At 34.2% G+C, this 17,705-nt stretch overlaps 1 protein-coding gene across 2 annotated transcripts in view; it reads left to right on the forward strand.

The window, feature by feature from the left end:
* LOC138707717 (lysine-specific demethylase 7B-like) overlaps positions 1-14,916 on the forward strand; it is a 95,125-nt gene extending 80,209 nt beyond the window's left edge. For both annotated transcript variants that reach the window (XM_069837567.1, XM_069837568.1), the window contains exons 15-17: positions 536-738; positions 7,307-7,397; positions 14,686-14,916. In XM_069837567.1, coding sequence (XP_069693668.1) covers positions 536-738; positions 7,307-7,397; positions 14,686-14,765 — 374 coding nt within the window. In that variant the 3' untranslated portion in view covers positions 14,766-14,916. The remainder of the gene's footprint in view (positions 1-535; positions 739-7,306; positions 7,398-14,685) is intronic.
* The last annotated feature ends 2,789 nt before the right edge of the window (positions 14,917-17,705 follow it).

Consider the following 17,705-nt stretch of genomic DNA (forward strand, 5'->3'; position numbering starts at 1 on the left):
TGTTATTAATTGGATATATTCCTGTGACATAGATCATGATATATTCTATGCCAAACTGTTAATTTTGTTAATTAAGTTTTGCGAAGAGTGCTGTTATAGTTCGAATCCTGTGTTGGACATTGATGTTTGATGTCGATGTGGGATCGTGATAATTTTAGACGAAATACTGGCGTTGTGTTAATTACATTTCAGGAGAACCTCATGATTTGTTATGCTAATGTTTAGAGTTGAAGTTGTGTGAAATGATAATGGGGCCAAACTCTCACAGAGTGAAATGCAATGTTGCTGCAACACACACACAAACTAGTTTTGATTAGCTTTTATTTTGTTGTTTTTCCTCCTAAAATGATAATGACTAGTATTTGAACATATCAATTTCAAGTTGAAATGATAATGTTAGTGAATATTCAATCTAATGTGAGATATTTGAAAGTGTTAATTTTACATGCCCCTTAAAGTTATTAATACTGCTCAGTCATTAATACACACGAGCACTCTTATGCGTAATCTTCAATGTTTTCCTTCAACTTTTCAGTATACCCAGCACTGGATGGATCTGATGATGATGATTTAATCTTCAAACCAAGGGGGAAACGGAAGATGGATGAAGCATGGAACCCTAAAGCACGTGTTGGACCATTGGTGCCAAAAACAGATAGACCAACACGGGAAGGAACGAAAAAACAAGCAGTTGAGAAAGGTCTCGAAGCTGCTGCTGCTAAACGTGCAGGTTTACCGGTACGTAGGGTATAGGTCATGGAATTCAAGTACAGAATGCTTCATTATAGTTGTTACAAATTGGTAATAGGCAAAGAGAAAAATTTCCAGACATGGAAGCAATGCCCAGAAACACATTTGTATTACCACGTGTTCCTGAGAAACATATTTCCTCTACACAAGTGTCATTTTGTCATATCTATACAAAATACTAATTTGTCCTTGGTGGTCTAGTGGTTACCTTGCTAGCTGTTGGGTCCAAGATGCGCAGGTTGAAACTAGAGGTGGGGTGTGACAGCATTTTGACATGCTGCATTCCAAGGGTAATGTCATCATCAGTTGTAATGTAGGAGTTTCTCGCTGCTGCAAGTCCAAGCTTGTCTAGGTTTTTCAATTCGTGGTCATTTTACGAAGTTAAGGAATATAACTGTTCTCTGCAAGGGGAATGTATATCGGAACAAAACCGGAATGAATCAGAACATTACAATCAAAAGGCATAGTACAGCCTGTAATGTACCGAATGCAAATCTTCGTTTTGAGACCCAAACCATTACTTCTACCTGGTGACCAATGATGTGATCTGTCTTTTCTTTCACATATTCCATAACATTCGATTGTTTGAGATTTTATAGACATCAGTAATGAATGTTAAATTGTTAAATTCTTCTAAATTAATCATCTTAAACATTTCAGTGTTTCACATCTCGAGCCAATATCAAAGAGTTGCCCTCGTTAATCTGTAGAGTGTGACGATGGTTATTTTTTTATAATTAGATCCCAGATATGTTGCCCCTTCAAGTTAATCTTCTGACTTGCAGTTGTCTGGACTCTGGAGTTGTCATACACATACATCAGTCACCATACCTACGAATCACATATCGGTCTGAGATGGAACTACACTTAAGGCTCATTCACAATGAAAATTAAACATAACGTAAGCGTTAACTTAATGTTACAGTAAAATCAAGAAGTCATACCATCATTCACGATGGGAACATAAACATAAGAGCACAGTCTACTATATACAGTCGTGAAGCTTGAGGTGATTTTTTGCAAATCTCGTGATAAAGCGCTCCAAGCGGTTAGCAACTAGAAACAATAGACTGTCCACGGTCGACTTTGGACTGTGTCGTATTTCCATCGAGTGCTAGCTTGTTGCGTATTTCACATTGATGCTTGTGAAATGTTCATTATTGGTTGTAATGAAAATGTTAATGGCTAAAATACAATAATTGGAATAATAATATTTTACTAGAGATGTAGAAAAATTAAATTTGTTTTAATGAAATTTATTGATCATGTTTTATTTTCAATTCTGGTGGGATTATTATTGCTTAGGCCTACTTTTTTTTTTTTTCAAAGGATGTGTTTTTAATTATAGCTGTTAATTTTGTTGTTATTTTTATTTGTTACTTTACTAGAGACGTAGAAAAAGTCTGTTACAATAAAATTTATTGATCACGTTTTATTTCCAATTCTGGTGTGATTATTATTGCTTAACCTCATCCCACTTTGTTAACTACGTAAGCCTACACTACAAGTACCGGTACACATAAGTTACTCCATTAATTCATATTTCCATTATTATTGTTGTAAAGGGAAATGCAAATTAATATTTATTGATTTCATAGTAAATTATTGCTATAATCTTGAATGAGTGAAGCGATTATTGTAAATTTCAGTTCGTTTTGCACAAACAAAAATCATATTAACCTATTTCTTGCAGGTATCTTCGAGTTTATGGTGGAATTTAATATACTTCATTAAAATAATAGATTAACTTTATGCATTTAATATTTCAATAATGGATGGAATGTGTTAATTTTTCCAAAAGAACACGACAACGAAAGTGTAACATATTTTGTTGTCTGCTAGGAGAGAGATCTGCGATGATGAGGCGATAGTAGTGATCCTAGTGGTGGGCAACTACCCAAGGTTGCATTTCTACTACATATTGAGCTTCGCGACTGTATATAGTAGACTGTGATAACAGCAAACATACTTGGTAACCATGGAAACATAACAACGACGCCATTTCCTCATATTCTGTCGTATACTTCAGCGCTCCAGGATTGTGTTCTGTTTGCAAATCATGTAAGCATAAGCATGAAAGTTTGGAGTTTGCAAATTTTCATGTTAACGTCTTCGGTAATGTTTATGTCAATGCTTATGTGAATCATTGTGAATAATCCCATTTGGTAGCCTGGGCGCAAACTTCTGTGTTTATGTTACGGTTATGTTTAATTTTCATTGTGAATGGGCCTTTACACGAACACTTACATATAAACTCACCCTATTACACGACATGACTCTCCACACAGATACGATATTCTCTTGTGAGCTCAACTGAGGCTGAAATCCACTTTTCTGCAACTAGAAAATTCCAGCTGGCCATTTATTTTTTTGGACAACTGTACCATGGAAATGGAAGTGTAAGTGGTTGTCCGCACAATATCGTGGAAATATTGGGTATATGGGTAATATATAAACATACACGCGCGTGCGCATGCGCGCACACACATACACACGCACACACACAGAGTATATCAAAACATTTGGGAAAGCTTTGGGGAATTGATAGAGGACCTGGAAACAATAGAAAAAGTTGATATAAACATGTGGTCAATTTTGCTTTGTTTTATAGTTACAGTCATTGTGGTGTACATAATGTCTGTGATGATACAGCTAACAATACTTTTTTCTTATACAGAAACTTCTAACTTCTACAGAAAGTGTTCAAAATGGCCACCATGAGCTCTAATACTGGCTTTTGAGTGCCAAATCATCAACTGCCTTACTCTCGCCCATATTCCAGACATCTGCCATATCTGCTGACATCCTTCTTCAAGTTGTTGGCAAAGAATTTTCATGTTATGTATAGGTCTGGAATACATAATGGCCTTTAAATGACCCCATAGGTAGAAATCCAATGAATTGAGGTCTGGAGAACGAGCAGGCCAGGATGTTGGTCCCTCGCGATCTATTAATTTTTTAGGGAATTTCTAATTTGAAACTGTTCTAGCAGCAAGAGCAAAATGAGGCGGTGCCCCATAATGCATGAACCACATGCGCTGAACTAAGCTAGTGGAACTTCTTCCAACAAAACATTTAAATCATTTGTTAAAAAATCGCAGTATGATGCTGCTGTCAAATGTTCCAGGTAAAATGAAAGGACCGATTAATGTGTCGCCAATTATTTCAGCTCAAACATTAATGCTGAACTGTTGTTGGTGTCTTGTTTCCAAAACTGCTTTTGAGATTTCTGTCAGCCCATACATGCAGGGCTGGGCAAAATACTGACATCCAAGTATTTCAAATACAAATACAAAATACTTCAAATAATTGTATTTGAAAGACAAATACAAAATACTTTTAAAAAATTAACCAAAATACATTTGTATTTCAAATACTCAAAATACATTTGTATTTCAAATACTCGATAAAATATATAGACCTAAAGAAGTAAGAATATTACTGAAAATCTAAAATATTATATTAACATTAAAAGTATTTTTACCTCAAAGTTTTATATAAACACTGTAACTGAACTTCTTCCTTTTCCCAGTCAGCAATGAAATTATGCTACATATGAATAATTATGCTCCCTTTGAAAACAACCAGTTCCTCAAATGTTCATAAGATAAGGATCCCCTTACTTGTGAATGAATAAATCCTGCAAAACAGAACAGTCTTTCTACAGGTGTAGAGGAACACAAACTTGTATTATATTTATAAAAGCTTGTTTCACTGTTGGGTAATTCTCTAGAGTGCACAGGGTTGTCCCTTTGCCATTGAAGAATTGTATGAGCTCATACTCCACAGCAGACAAGTTCTTTTCTTTTTGCTTTTCAAAGTCTGTTTTACTTGAGTTGAAAACATAAAAATTGTTTTCATCGTCTGAACTGACCAAAGATGTAGCAGACCGTAATAGCACGTCTTCTCATTTGCATTAAATTAAGGGCTACGGCATTGGGTTTCAGAACTGCACAATATTCTTCAAGGTACTGAAACTCAACATCTTTGAAGGTTGGCAATCCCAATTTTTCACATATACTGTTTATATCATGTTTGAATTGCAATATTTGAGAGATTAAGTCATAAAGAGAATTCCATCGATTTGGGCAAGGAAACTTTAATGAACATTTCAAGACATCTGATATAATTTCTGAATATTTGAGTCTCCTAGATGCTTCCATAATGCTAAACATTTAGCAAGTGTTGGGTGATGGATCCTTGATGCTGTTGGAGATTTCTTCATGGCATTAAGGAAATCAGTTGTGGCAAGAAAACTAAATGTATGGCTAGCACAACTGAAATGGGTAGGCAAATAAGACAAAAATTTCATTCTTCAAATAGAAATCCAAAACTTGAAGAACAAGAAGAAGAAAAAAGTATTTTGAGTATTTTAAATACAAAATACATCAATTTTATGTATTTAAATACAAAATACAAAATACTTTCGAAAATCCTTAAAATTACAAAATACAAAATACAAATGTATTTCAAATACGTATTTGAAATGCTGCTTCACTAAGACCTAGATATGGATAAAGGAGTTGTTCTCGTAAAATTCTCCACATTGCCATATGACTCACATTCTCGATTGCTGCTATGTCTTTGTTGCTCCTCCTGCTATTATCCTCAATATGATTGAGGACTTGTTCTGGTTCTCCTTGGTCTTCCACCATGCAAAACGTTTTTTTTAAAAGACCCTGTTTTCACAAGACAGTCATGTATTCTTTGGAATGACTTGTTGTTGGATAAATGTCTATTAGCATAAAACCCCTAGCTTCATTTGCATTACAATTAGCTCGTCCAGACATAAGGTGCATTTCTGCCATTTCCTGATTAGCATACTCCATTTTGACCTCTAGTTGTAATGTAATTAATCATTACATTCAAAATAACAAATTTTCACAATTATCAATAAAATTTCAGCATATGGCTTGTGTTTATTTTGTTATGGCAACTGTCATCAGGTGGCTTTGAATACAAAACAAACCAACAATGACTTGAATGCAGAAGAAAATTACATGCGGCTTGTTTATCAACAGTAATCTCACTAGAGGTTTTGATTTATCTAGAGAAAATCAAAACTTGAGTGGGATTTAATTGACTATTACATGATTAGAAGAATGTATATAAAGGTTAGAAGTAACGAAATACTCCAATACAATAAAATATTAATTGACTTACGAAAATACAAGTGTCTGCAAATGTGTTATTGTACCATCTCAACATTTCATATATTATGCTAGATGGCAGTAGTGTGATTAGCTGTTTTCTTGTTACCAGCTGTGCAAACTATGGAATCTTCATTGAACTCTGTGGACGGTTACTAGTCAAGAAGGCTTTGTTGATTCAGTTTCATTTTTATTAAAACAGTTGTATTCCACTTCAATTATCTGGATTCCAGCAATCAACGTCACTTAACAGATGATTTTCAATAAATGTTAGTATTATACTATCTCTGATACGTGACTATCCATAATATCATATAGCAGAAGCTATAACATAACCTAAATAATATAAACAAGTGTTAGAAAAGTTTTAATTAGGGATGTTGAAATAAACAAGAAAACTTTTAATTAAGGATGATGAAATGAAAAATAAATATGAATAATTTTAAAAGGAACAATTATTGAAAGTACAATTTTCCAATTTGAATGTTTAGCGGTTGGTGGTTTAGTTGTTATTATATTGGATGTGTGCATAAAAGAAGTGGAATTTGTTGATGTACATGGTGTATTTCTCAACTTACTCAGGATTTTCAAATGGTGCTCTTCATTTATTTGTAAATAGGGTTTCAGGGAAGATGCATAGCTGTGACCAGTGATCTTTATTAATTCTTGTTCTTGAATGCCAATGCGAGTCATATTTGAAACTGCTGTGCATCGACTGAAGTGATTTGTAATTTTCTGTTTTTTGACGTTCAGACCAGTGCAGTTTGGAATGTTGGCGAACAAAGAAACAAGTGCTGGGGTAGTGATAAAAACAAACAAATGCTAGGGAAGCGATAAAATTAAACAAATGCTAGGGGCATGATAAATGTGCGATAAGCAGCCATGATTGGTTGAAAGACATCCTTTTGTACAGTTTTATTGGTCAAATGTAGTATGACGTAGTAAAAGTGTAATAGTCATCATAAATATTATGTTCACCAGAAACTGTGCCTGTAACTAAAAAACTAAGCAAAATTGGCCATATGTTTATATGAACCTTTTTTGCTTGTTTTCAGTTCCTCTATCAATTCTCCAGAGTTTTCCCACATGTTTTGATACACCTTGTGTGTGCGTGCATGGGTGTGTGGTGGGTCTATATATATATATATATATATATATATATATATATGTGTGTGTGTGTGCGTGCGTGCGTGCGTGTGCGTGTGCATGTGCGTGCATGCGTGCGTGTCAATTAAATTACACTACTGTGTTAAAGGAAGTACATATTGTATTTTTATTACTTTAATTCGAGTGTAGAGGTTTCCTGCAATCATTGGGATTTCTTAAAAACCTCTACCAATTTCCTTTTATTGCTGCTTTTTTCACGTACAACATATTACTAATATGTCATTATTCAATATTTCCAGTCCCCTAAGCGACCATACAACAGGAAGAAGCCAAAATTGCCTTTGGAACCACAAGCTTCCACAGCCTCTATGAAGAAGCTTGATATCAAATGTAAGTATCTTACTTGCTCCTTAGGGAAAGTATTGTATTGCTTCAGAAATATTGATTTACAAGTATTCGCGAAAATACGAGTTTTCAGCATTCCTAATGCCGAAAAATTACTTCTGGGCATGCCATCTCTCTGTCCATCCGTGCTCAGCAGTTTGTACTGAATTATTGGATGGATCTTGTTCATATTCATTATCCTAGATTGAATTTAATTGGAGATGTTGCACATCAGCCACCCATTACGAACCCAGATCTCTACATTTGAGATAAATTAATTATATGCAGAAGTATTTCCAATTTTTATTGCAAATATTCCAAGTCCTCAGTCTGAAGGCCAAGTCTGGTAGTCTCAGTTCTTAGTGAAGAACATCTAATTTTTATAGAAGTAGCATCCCTCGTCATATGCATGAGTGAACCAATGCAATGTGTAACATTATTTTAACATGATCATCAGCTCTACAATTCAATATGGGTCTCGCCTTCCTTCAGGACTTTTCCCCCCAGGCACTATCCCTGACTGCTATTCATCATTTGTTGAACTCAAGCCTCTTGTGTTCAGATATAAAGAAATGTTGTAGCATGTTCCGAAGTACATGCATTAATTGTGAAAAGTTTTTATAAAAACTGACTTCGTGTACACATTGATTAGTACATTCTTCTTCTTCCCCCTCCTTTCGTATTAAGCATGCAGCGTGTTGCGTCCATTCATCCAATAGCTTAGCTATCTTTTCGTCTCAAATTTGTGCTTCCTGAACTTTTCTTTCCTTTTGGTTTCCAATCTCTAATTCTCTTCACTAATCTGTTGTCCACCATATGACCAATATGTTCATTCCATTTCATTTTTCTATCCATTATCCAATTATTTACAGGTTAAATTTTGCGTTAATCCTTAATTATGTCACTTCTGAGTTTTGTGTAATTTTTCTGAAAATTTTCATTTCTGTTGTTTAATTTATTTGCTTAGTTTTTGTGTTATAGCTTTGGATTCACAGCCATAAGTAAGTACAGGTCTTACAACTGATTTGTATATCCTAGTTTTGGTTTCCTTTCTTACATTTTTATTATTCCATATCGTAGTATTGAAACAACCTCCAATTTTGTTAGCAGTGTTGACTTGATGTTTTACTTCATTTATTGTGTTCGTGCTATTAATCTCAATGCCTAGATATTTAAATTTCATTACTTACTCTATTATTTTACCATCTATTTCTAATTATATTCTTCTAGGGTCTATTGATACAGGTAATGCTTTTGTTTTGTTTACCGAGATTTTCATGTTACATTTGCTTGCTATTTGTTTAAATTTGTTGAGTATTATTTGTAAATTATCTTCAGAATGTGCTAAAAGTAAGGGCAAAGGATTTGGGGCACTATAAAGTAATGGTGGAACATTGTTACTAATTCCTTTTATTAAGATTAGATGATGTTGAATTATTTTTCTTGGTTTGTAAACTTGGTCCATAAAATAGAAAAATGCATATTCTACCAATAAATCAGATTACACATGAAATAGTAAAGATTTTTTATAGTTTAATGGCTTAACATGTAGCTGAATAAGTGGGTAATGGAAATGTGCATTTGTTATCATTTGTAGTGTGAAGTAAAAAAATTATTGTAAATGAATTTTTAATGTTTTTAAAGTCATGCATAAGAATTATACTGGCTGTATTTTTTTAGTGATAGAGATTATAATACACATTTCCATAGATTATGCACTGTTTAAAATGTGTGGTAAAAGTATCATTACATTATCTTACTTGGTTTTTAAGAATTTGATTTCCTAGATTGAAAAATAATAATGCAATTTTCGTAATTTGTACTAAAGTGAAAAAATATGTGACTTATCCAACCATTGCTCAACATAAAGATGGTGACAGAAATAGTGTTCCTATATGTCTTGAACAATCTTTTCGACATTGATTCAAAATTACCTACATGCTTTTAATAAAAAATCTTAATCAACATTGATCCGATTTCTATACTTGTTCTTCATATAAGAAAATGTCGAAAATGTTTGCTCACAAGGGATGTGGAAAAAGGCAACTGGAAGTAACAAAACTTATCAACTAATTTTTTTTATAATCAGGAAAAAACCTTTACCCTTAATTGTACATTCTTTGATAAATTTTTCAATGAACCATTGCATGTCACGTCAGCAATTGCAACTCCTTCTGCAGATGGAGCTGTTAGTTGTACATCATAACATTCTAAAGAGTTCCTTGCCCATAATTTTACAGTATTAGGTACAGGTATATGTGCCAACTTTTGATTTTAAGTACAGGGCGGAAAGGGATGCATGAGTTATTGGGGGGTTTAATTAAGTATTTCTACTCATGTGATACTCAGCTTTCACACTTAGCTTTAAGTTTTTACCTGTTTCTGCTCATGTTTGTGTTGGAGCTTTCTTTCCTTACTCACACAACACCATAATACCACAGTCTAGCACAGTCACGAAGCTTGAGGTGATTTTTGCATCTATTGCGATTACAGCACTCCAAGCTGCTAGCTACTAGGGAGAATAGACTGTGGGATGGTACTCATTTACTTGTGGAAACAATTTGTTGTGTAAGCTGTGAAATGTTCGTTACCAGTTCTGATAAATATTAATAACTAAAATATAGTTTGAATAATAATACGGGACAAGGAGGAGACCTTCCACTGCTATAAATAGTAGCAACAGTAAGAAGAAGATGTCAGAGTTCTTCCGATTTCCGAAAGTTCCAGTATGGCGAGATTATAATACATACTACCTACATTAAGAATGCTTAAGTATAAGTATAAATCACCCATTATTTTGTATTTGAATATACACTATCTACCAAAAAGTAATTGGGCACTGTTTTTGCCCCTTCAGAACCTCGTGGTAGCACCTCTTGTTGCTATAACAGCAGCCACCCTGTCAGGCATGCTCTCCACTAGTTTGTGTAGGATATCCACTGGAATGCGTCGCCATTCCTTTTGCAACATGGTACTCAGTTGGACAATGGAAGTTGGCCACATCTCCCGAGACCTCAATCACCAGTCCAATTAATCCCAAAGGTGCTCAATGGGATTGAGATGAGGACTCTGTCCAACTGGTGAACATTATTGTCTGCATACCACTGCATAGTGGGGCCAACTTCCAGTCTTTCGTATTTTCTGCCTTCCTCTTAGTCTCAGCATATGATCCATATATTTTAATGCCATCTATCATCTGATATCTTCTTTACCCCAAACTCTTCTCCTGTTCACCATTCCTTCGAGTGTATCCATCAGTAGGTAGTTTCTTCTCGGCCAGTGACCCAATCAATTCCTATTCTTATGGATTGTGAAAGTAAATTATCTAGTATTTTTTATGGCAGTGCTCATAAACATAAATGTGGATCATTAATTGCTAGAGCTCTTCTAGATGTACCTGGGTTTCCACAAGAATGCTGTGAAGAAACTAAACTGTTGCTTTAGAATATATTTGTCACTGTTACATTGCAATATATCCAGGTATAATTAAATTTCACAATGAAATGTTTCAGTCTAATTGAAAGAACACTAGGTATTTGAAATTTTATCACTAGGCTGCTGAAATTTCCAGACAAATCATCATTAGTTCTACTTCTTTTAGTGGATATGCTTTTAATTGTACTCATTTTATTATTTCTTTAAGTATTGTTTCACTAGAGACATGGAAAAATTAAGTTTGTTGTAATAAAATTGAGTGATCATTTTTTTTTTTTTTTCAATTCTGGTGTGATTATTATTACTCAACCTTACCCTACTTTGATAACTACAAGTATCGGTACATGTAAGTTACACTCATTAATTCAGATTTCCATTATTATTATCATTATTATTATTATTATTATTATTATTATCATCATCATCATAATCATCATCATCATCATCATCATCATCATCGTAACTGAAAATTAATGTTTTTATTGGTTTCATAGTTTATATTTGCTCCATTCATTCAAGATCATAGTACTAAATTTGAGTTCATTTTGGGTAAAGACCCAAAAACAATAATATTGCGGCAGGGATTGCTTGTATCTTCGAATTTATGGTGGAATTTAATATACTTAATTAAAATAGTGAATAAAATCTGCTGTAGGCCTATTTAATATTTTAATAATGAAAAGAAGGTGTTTATTTTTCCAAAATAACACAATATCGAAAGTATAATACGAGAGCAACTCAAAAAGTAATGCACAACATTTATTTAAAAATTACATTTTTATCCTACAGCTTCGGTCTTTTCACAAAATGTAGATACATCCTTTAGGAAGAAAATGTTACTTATCCATATAATCCCTGTCACTTTTAACTGCCATATGCTACCTTGCAATGAGGGCCTGTTTACCTGCACGGTAAAAGTCTGGACCAACACGTCTGAGCCACTCTTTGGCAGCGTGCACGAGGTAGTCATCTTCAAACCTCGTTCTGCGAAGGGATTCCTTCAGTTTACCAAAGAGATGGCAATCGCATGGTGCAAGATCAGGACTATAAGGTGAATGTTTCAGTGTTGTCCATCCAAGTTTTCTGATCTGGTCTGTGGTCTTGTGTCTGTTTCTTTGTCTCCGGTTCAAAATGGTGGAGCCATGTTTCATCTCCTGTCACAATTCTTGCAAGAAAGTCATCTCCACCATTGTCATATTGGTCCAAAAGTTCGCTGCACACTGTTTTTCGGGTTTCTTTGTGGGTTTCTGTCAACATCCTCGGAACCCACCTGGCACAAACCTTTTTTAACCTGAACTGTTTCAATATTCTGCACACACTTGCTTCTCCTATTCCAACTTGGAGTGACAATTCTTTCACTGTTACGGATTTGTCAGCCACAATCATATTGTTAATGCACTGCACATTGTTAGGACTTTGTGCAGTGCAGGGTCTGCCGCTGCAAGAAGTATCCCGAATATTGGAGTGTCCTCTTTCACCAGATAATCTGCTTACCCACCGACTAACCATACTGTGATCGACAGCTGCATCTTCATACACCTTTTTCAACCTCTTGTGAATGTTTCCCACTGTCTCGTTCTCACAGCACAGGAACTCGATAACAGCACGTTGCTTCTGACAAATGTCAAATATAACAGCCATCTTGAAGGAGTGCTATCATGTGCCACACATGGGAACGACTTAAATTAAATTGGGTAGGATGTATCTATGACCTCCATGAATTGCAAAGGTGTAGAATAAAAAATAAAAAAAATAAATAAATGTTTTGCATTACTTCTGGAGTGACCCTCGTATATTTTGTCTGCTAGGGTTAGGGTCTGTGATGAACTTGTTAGTCACTGGTCACAAAGAGCGCTACTCTTGCCTTAACTGTCAAACGGATACATATTCACTATGTAGTGAGCTTCGTGACTGTATAAACTAGAGTGTGATAATACTGGTACTGTTAATTTCAATCCAAGGTTGCAACCATATACTTCTACTACAAAGAGGTCTCTGGTTTTCCAGTCACCAATAAACACAGCATGAATAAATGTTCCCTACCTCCTCCTTCGTTGTATTTCACTTAACATGTTCAGATGTTATTTAAAAAAAAAATATTGAATAGGGCAAAAGGACTTGTTCCTCTCTCATATCCAAATGAGCAAGGGGGCAACAAAATTGTATTTTATTATTATTTTATTATTACACATTATTATTATTATTATTATTATTATTATTATTATTATTATTATTATTATTAAACATTTAAAACGGAAAAATAATACTTATCACTTTCATCACTGGATTGTCTGTGTATGTGTCCACTAAGATAAAATACCAAAGTAAAAATGAGACTACAACTTTCCGCCATAAAACTAGATTGCAGGCTTCAAAAGCAAACACATTCATCCCACTGAACAGAATTATCGAGATACTAGCTTTCACTTGTCTGTAAATTATTAAATACCGGTACTAATAAAATATTACAAGGGTTCCGCAGTTACACTTTAGGTTAAAATGGGTTTTGCGGTGGAAAAAGTTTGAGAAATACTGCCATAGAGGAAAGAGATTATGGATGTGCACATACGACAACAGTGATCGCAATAAGGTCGATAATCTCGAGTAGAGACTGTAGTCTACCACTGGTATTAGTGTTTAGTTACAGGAATTGATGAGAAGGACATAATTTGTTTTGGGGAGGGGACAGCCTATACATTTGCTTGTCGATGGCTGATTTTGCTTCATAGCTGACGAAAGCAATCCTGAAAAGACCAATGTGATGAAAGTAGGGTAGTATGCTACTAACTGCACATGCAGTACACAGGACCTCCCACTCTCCCTATTTGCATCTTGCCCTGCAAAGAAACAGCTCAGGAAGCAAGACACGGGCAGTACTTTTCGTTGTTTGTAGGAATCTTAAACATCTTTTCAATATATTATTTTCTTCTTTCTCTTCAATAAAAATTTAATTTTTCTAACTAATATTGTTCCTCCATCCCCATTTCCAATCTGACTGCTATATTCCGTGGAATCCTCAAATATTTCTTACAAAATTTAGAGCTTATTCTATCTATATTTACTTCTCATAAGTAATTTCCCCATATCTCAACATTATGTAATATCTTTTCTTCAATCATCACTCTGTAAATATCATTTAATCTTTTTCTATCTACGTTGGGCCTTTTATTTAAACATTTGTCTGTTGCTGTTAGGGCTACGTTTCCTTTATTTACAGTATTTTCATTTTGTTTCTTCCAAATTCCCTTACTATCTAATATTACACCTAAATGTATAAATTTAGTCACACTCTCAAATTGAATATTGTTTAGGTACCACTTTTCTTTTTTACTCCGCACTTCTCCTTTCTTACACATTAGCGCTTTCGTTTTTTCTCGTTAATTTTCAATTCCCATGACAATTACGTGTTTGAGCATATTTTAGTGCTGTTCTTACGGTATCCAAAAATTAAGGAATGTTAGCTTGTATTATGAAGTCGGTGCAGATTGTCCTATTGTGTATGCTGTAGAGTAGCAACTATCAGTGAAGAAAATATTTATCTTCTGATCTCGGTAGCTTTTTAATATGCTGATTGTTGTAAACAGCAATAAAAATGAAATTCAAATGCTTAGTATAGACTTGCGAAACATAGATTACCAGTAAAAATTTTCAGTAATAAAATTTGTCACTGTGTCGAAAGTCAATTAGTCGAGCATTTGTGAGATGGACAATAATATCTTCCCCTTCAGTGATGGTAGAGTGTGAATAGTGGGGAAAGGCCTATCAACTGAACTGAAATGGGGAGTACTGCTGCTGCTGCTGCTGCCGCCACCACTGCCATTATTATCATTGCATTGCATATGTCTTTCTTCTGTTTCAGACCGGAAACCTAAAAAAGGAATGGCTACTGCAAAACAACGTCTTGGGAAAATATTAAAAATACATAAAATGAAATTCTGAAGGAAAGTAAACATAGAGTTTGCTGTGGTTCCATTTGTCATTCAGAAAGTTAAGAAGTTAGCATACTGTTGGTTATGTGACGAAGCCTGTTTGAGTCAATTTAATAAGACTAATTGTGGAGAGTCATATTGTTCTGTGAAGATTTCTGAAATCGTTGAAATGGAGTTCAGTAAGTGATAAATGCTTTAGATACTGACTTGTACAGTCAGCCAAGAAGGGATGTGTTCCTGTTGATAAGTCGATGGACTTCAGGTTGACCAACTGCAAGAACAAGGGTGAAAAATACGAAGTTTGAACGCGAGATATGTTGCTTTCTCATTTTAATTGGTATGATTGCAGAGTACTCTACTTAATATGCTCTGTAGAAGTGTTGTGAAATCCTGCTGAAATTTTATGTGAAGATGTTACTGTGAAGAAGAGCTTTCTTAAATTTTGTGGATGGAGGTTATGAACGAAAGTTGAAAAATTGTTTATGTGAAGCGTGATATATCGAAATTGAAAGAATCCCAAAAAGTTTAAATTATAGTTAACAACTTCTGAAGTTCCAGTTGGTGAGGTATACCATCAATGATAGGAATGAAAATTTTACTTCTGGAAGGATTGTCACGAAAGCGTAGCAAGAAAATGCATATGTGAAGAAAAAAGGCCCACTTAAGTTATGCAGTGCATTGATGGATATAATTGGATGAAAGGTGAAGAATTTATTTCATTTAAATGAATTCACGGTAGCTAACTTCACAAGCTGTGTTGAATATCGTTTAAGAATAAGAATTTTTATAAAGGGCCTTAAAAGATATTTGTATTCGTAGTTGCACATGAAAAATTTATATATTAAAACCATGAACTCTAATTCAGCAATTGTTACAAGCAATACAAGGAAATATTAATTATGGTCAAGTTTAAAACTATGGTAATAAAGTTTTGTGTTGTCCATTTTGTTACGACATAGATTTGAATGGATTTCTGGTACCACCTGCCCTCATATCTGATTTATTGACATGTCTCCACAGGAGTTGTGATTTTATTATTTATATGAATCTGAGCAATTTTGCTCAAGTTTTTTTCCTTTGTCAATGTGATGATGTTTTGTGCCATGCACAGAACACATCATGTGAAGCTCTTATTTTAATAACACGTTGCTTTTATGCACATTTTTGCAAATTGGTATAATATGTTATTTTGTCGTGTATGTGCTAAAATGTGATGAATTAGTGAACAGTCCCTTTCCTATGTTATTAATTTTTTGATGTGCAGTGAAACCGAAATTCATATTGGGCCAAATTCAACTACTTATGTATAATTTCTGTATGATACTGGTAAGTAAAATTGAAGAAGTATACAGTATTAACTGTGCTGCTTCCAATGTACTGAGATTGCACTGTTTGTAGAGAGAAATGAATATTATGTTGTAATTAGTCTAAATTTATATATTACCACCAGAATGTGTAATGTTTCTTTTCCCAAAATTATATGCAATGGTTGTTTTTTATTTAAATTACTAGAAATTTTGCTTCCGCAGACTATATTTCACTTAATTGATTACGAACAACATTTATTTTCCAAAGATATTAGGTATCGATATTGTATAAAATGATGTCCATCACACATTTGCATATCTGTGCTGATAGGACTGTGGGCTTAGTGGACGGATTTTCTAGTGAAGTTTCTTACATTAGCAAAATAATCTGATTATTTAATAAATATATATGAAAAATATTAATCCATCCATCCACCCACACACTTACCCATCAATCATTCATTTTTCCATCCATCCAACTTTCCTTGCATTTCTTTTTATTCCTTATTTGAAAATGGTTGATTATGCTCACTGTGCTTTCAAGCAATCCATTAAGTTGGTGTGTTGCTACTTTTTCTGTAATTTGTTTTATGCAAGTTCATTGCATTTGCTGTTAATCTGGGTAATATTTGATACCGGAAGATTGTTTAGTAAGCAGGGAAACATTATTCTATTTTTAAACTATTCATTTGAAGAAATGAATACAACTTTCTTTTCATTTCTCTAAAATGTTGGCCAATATGATAAATGTCCACATGTGTGAGTGGTCATTGTTATAGGTCTCACTGTATATTAATATTATTTATTATAGTTAGAACTTTTTAAGTGTCATTAGGAATGAACTTGAGTTCATGTAATGATTCCATACATGCTCTCGTTCAAGTGAAGAATAGCATTGAAACTGCCACTTCAGTCTTTTGCTCCTTTAGTATTGCATGTAACACAAGTGAGACGATTATGTCATGCAAGCCTCGCTGAAAAGAAGTTAAAACAATTTTAGTCGTTATTCTGTCCCCGTTACTTCTTATTCTCCTACCCGGATTGTTTCCATAACCAGCAATTTTGAATAACGTAAAATAAATTGTGAGGTACTTAAAGGAACTCATGATAAAATAGGAAGTGCTAACAAAGGTCCCCCGATAGTATTGATGCAATTTGTAATGTCGCTGTACATATCAGTGTATATGTTATGTTCAGTTGGGGTGCTGCATATTCTGTGTAGGGTGTATGACCAAAATTATTGCTGGGACCAGATTCTGGACTAGGTTTTTCCATTTGCTAGAAGGAAATTGGCTGTAACTTGGGTGATTATGGTCTTCTGAATGATACCGTCCTGCTTAATAGCTCATATACTCTTTACTTTATTTATAATTGTTGTAACTGTGCTGTTGATACACCAAACATCCTCTGATTCCAAGTCAGCACTATTTCTCACTCATTGTGATATTCTGTTTAGTGTCTCTATGTAGCTTTAATGATGTTGCAATTTAAATAGAATATTGAAGATAAGAACTGCAAATTCTATTTTTCTTATTTTCAGCCTGACATTTGGCGATCATCCAAGTAATAACCAATTTCCTCTTTATTTATTCCTTTCTTCATATGTCTTTACATGTTGCGAACATACCCAAAATTTCTTCCGT

This window comes from Periplaneta americana, chromosome 10 (assembly GCF_040183065.1).
Source record: "Periplaneta americana isolate PAMFEO1 chromosome 10, P.americana_PAMFEO1_priV1, whole genome shotgun sequence".
Classification (NCBI taxonomy): Eukaryota; Metazoa; Arthropoda; class Insecta; order Blattodea; family Blattidae; genus Periplaneta; species Periplaneta americana.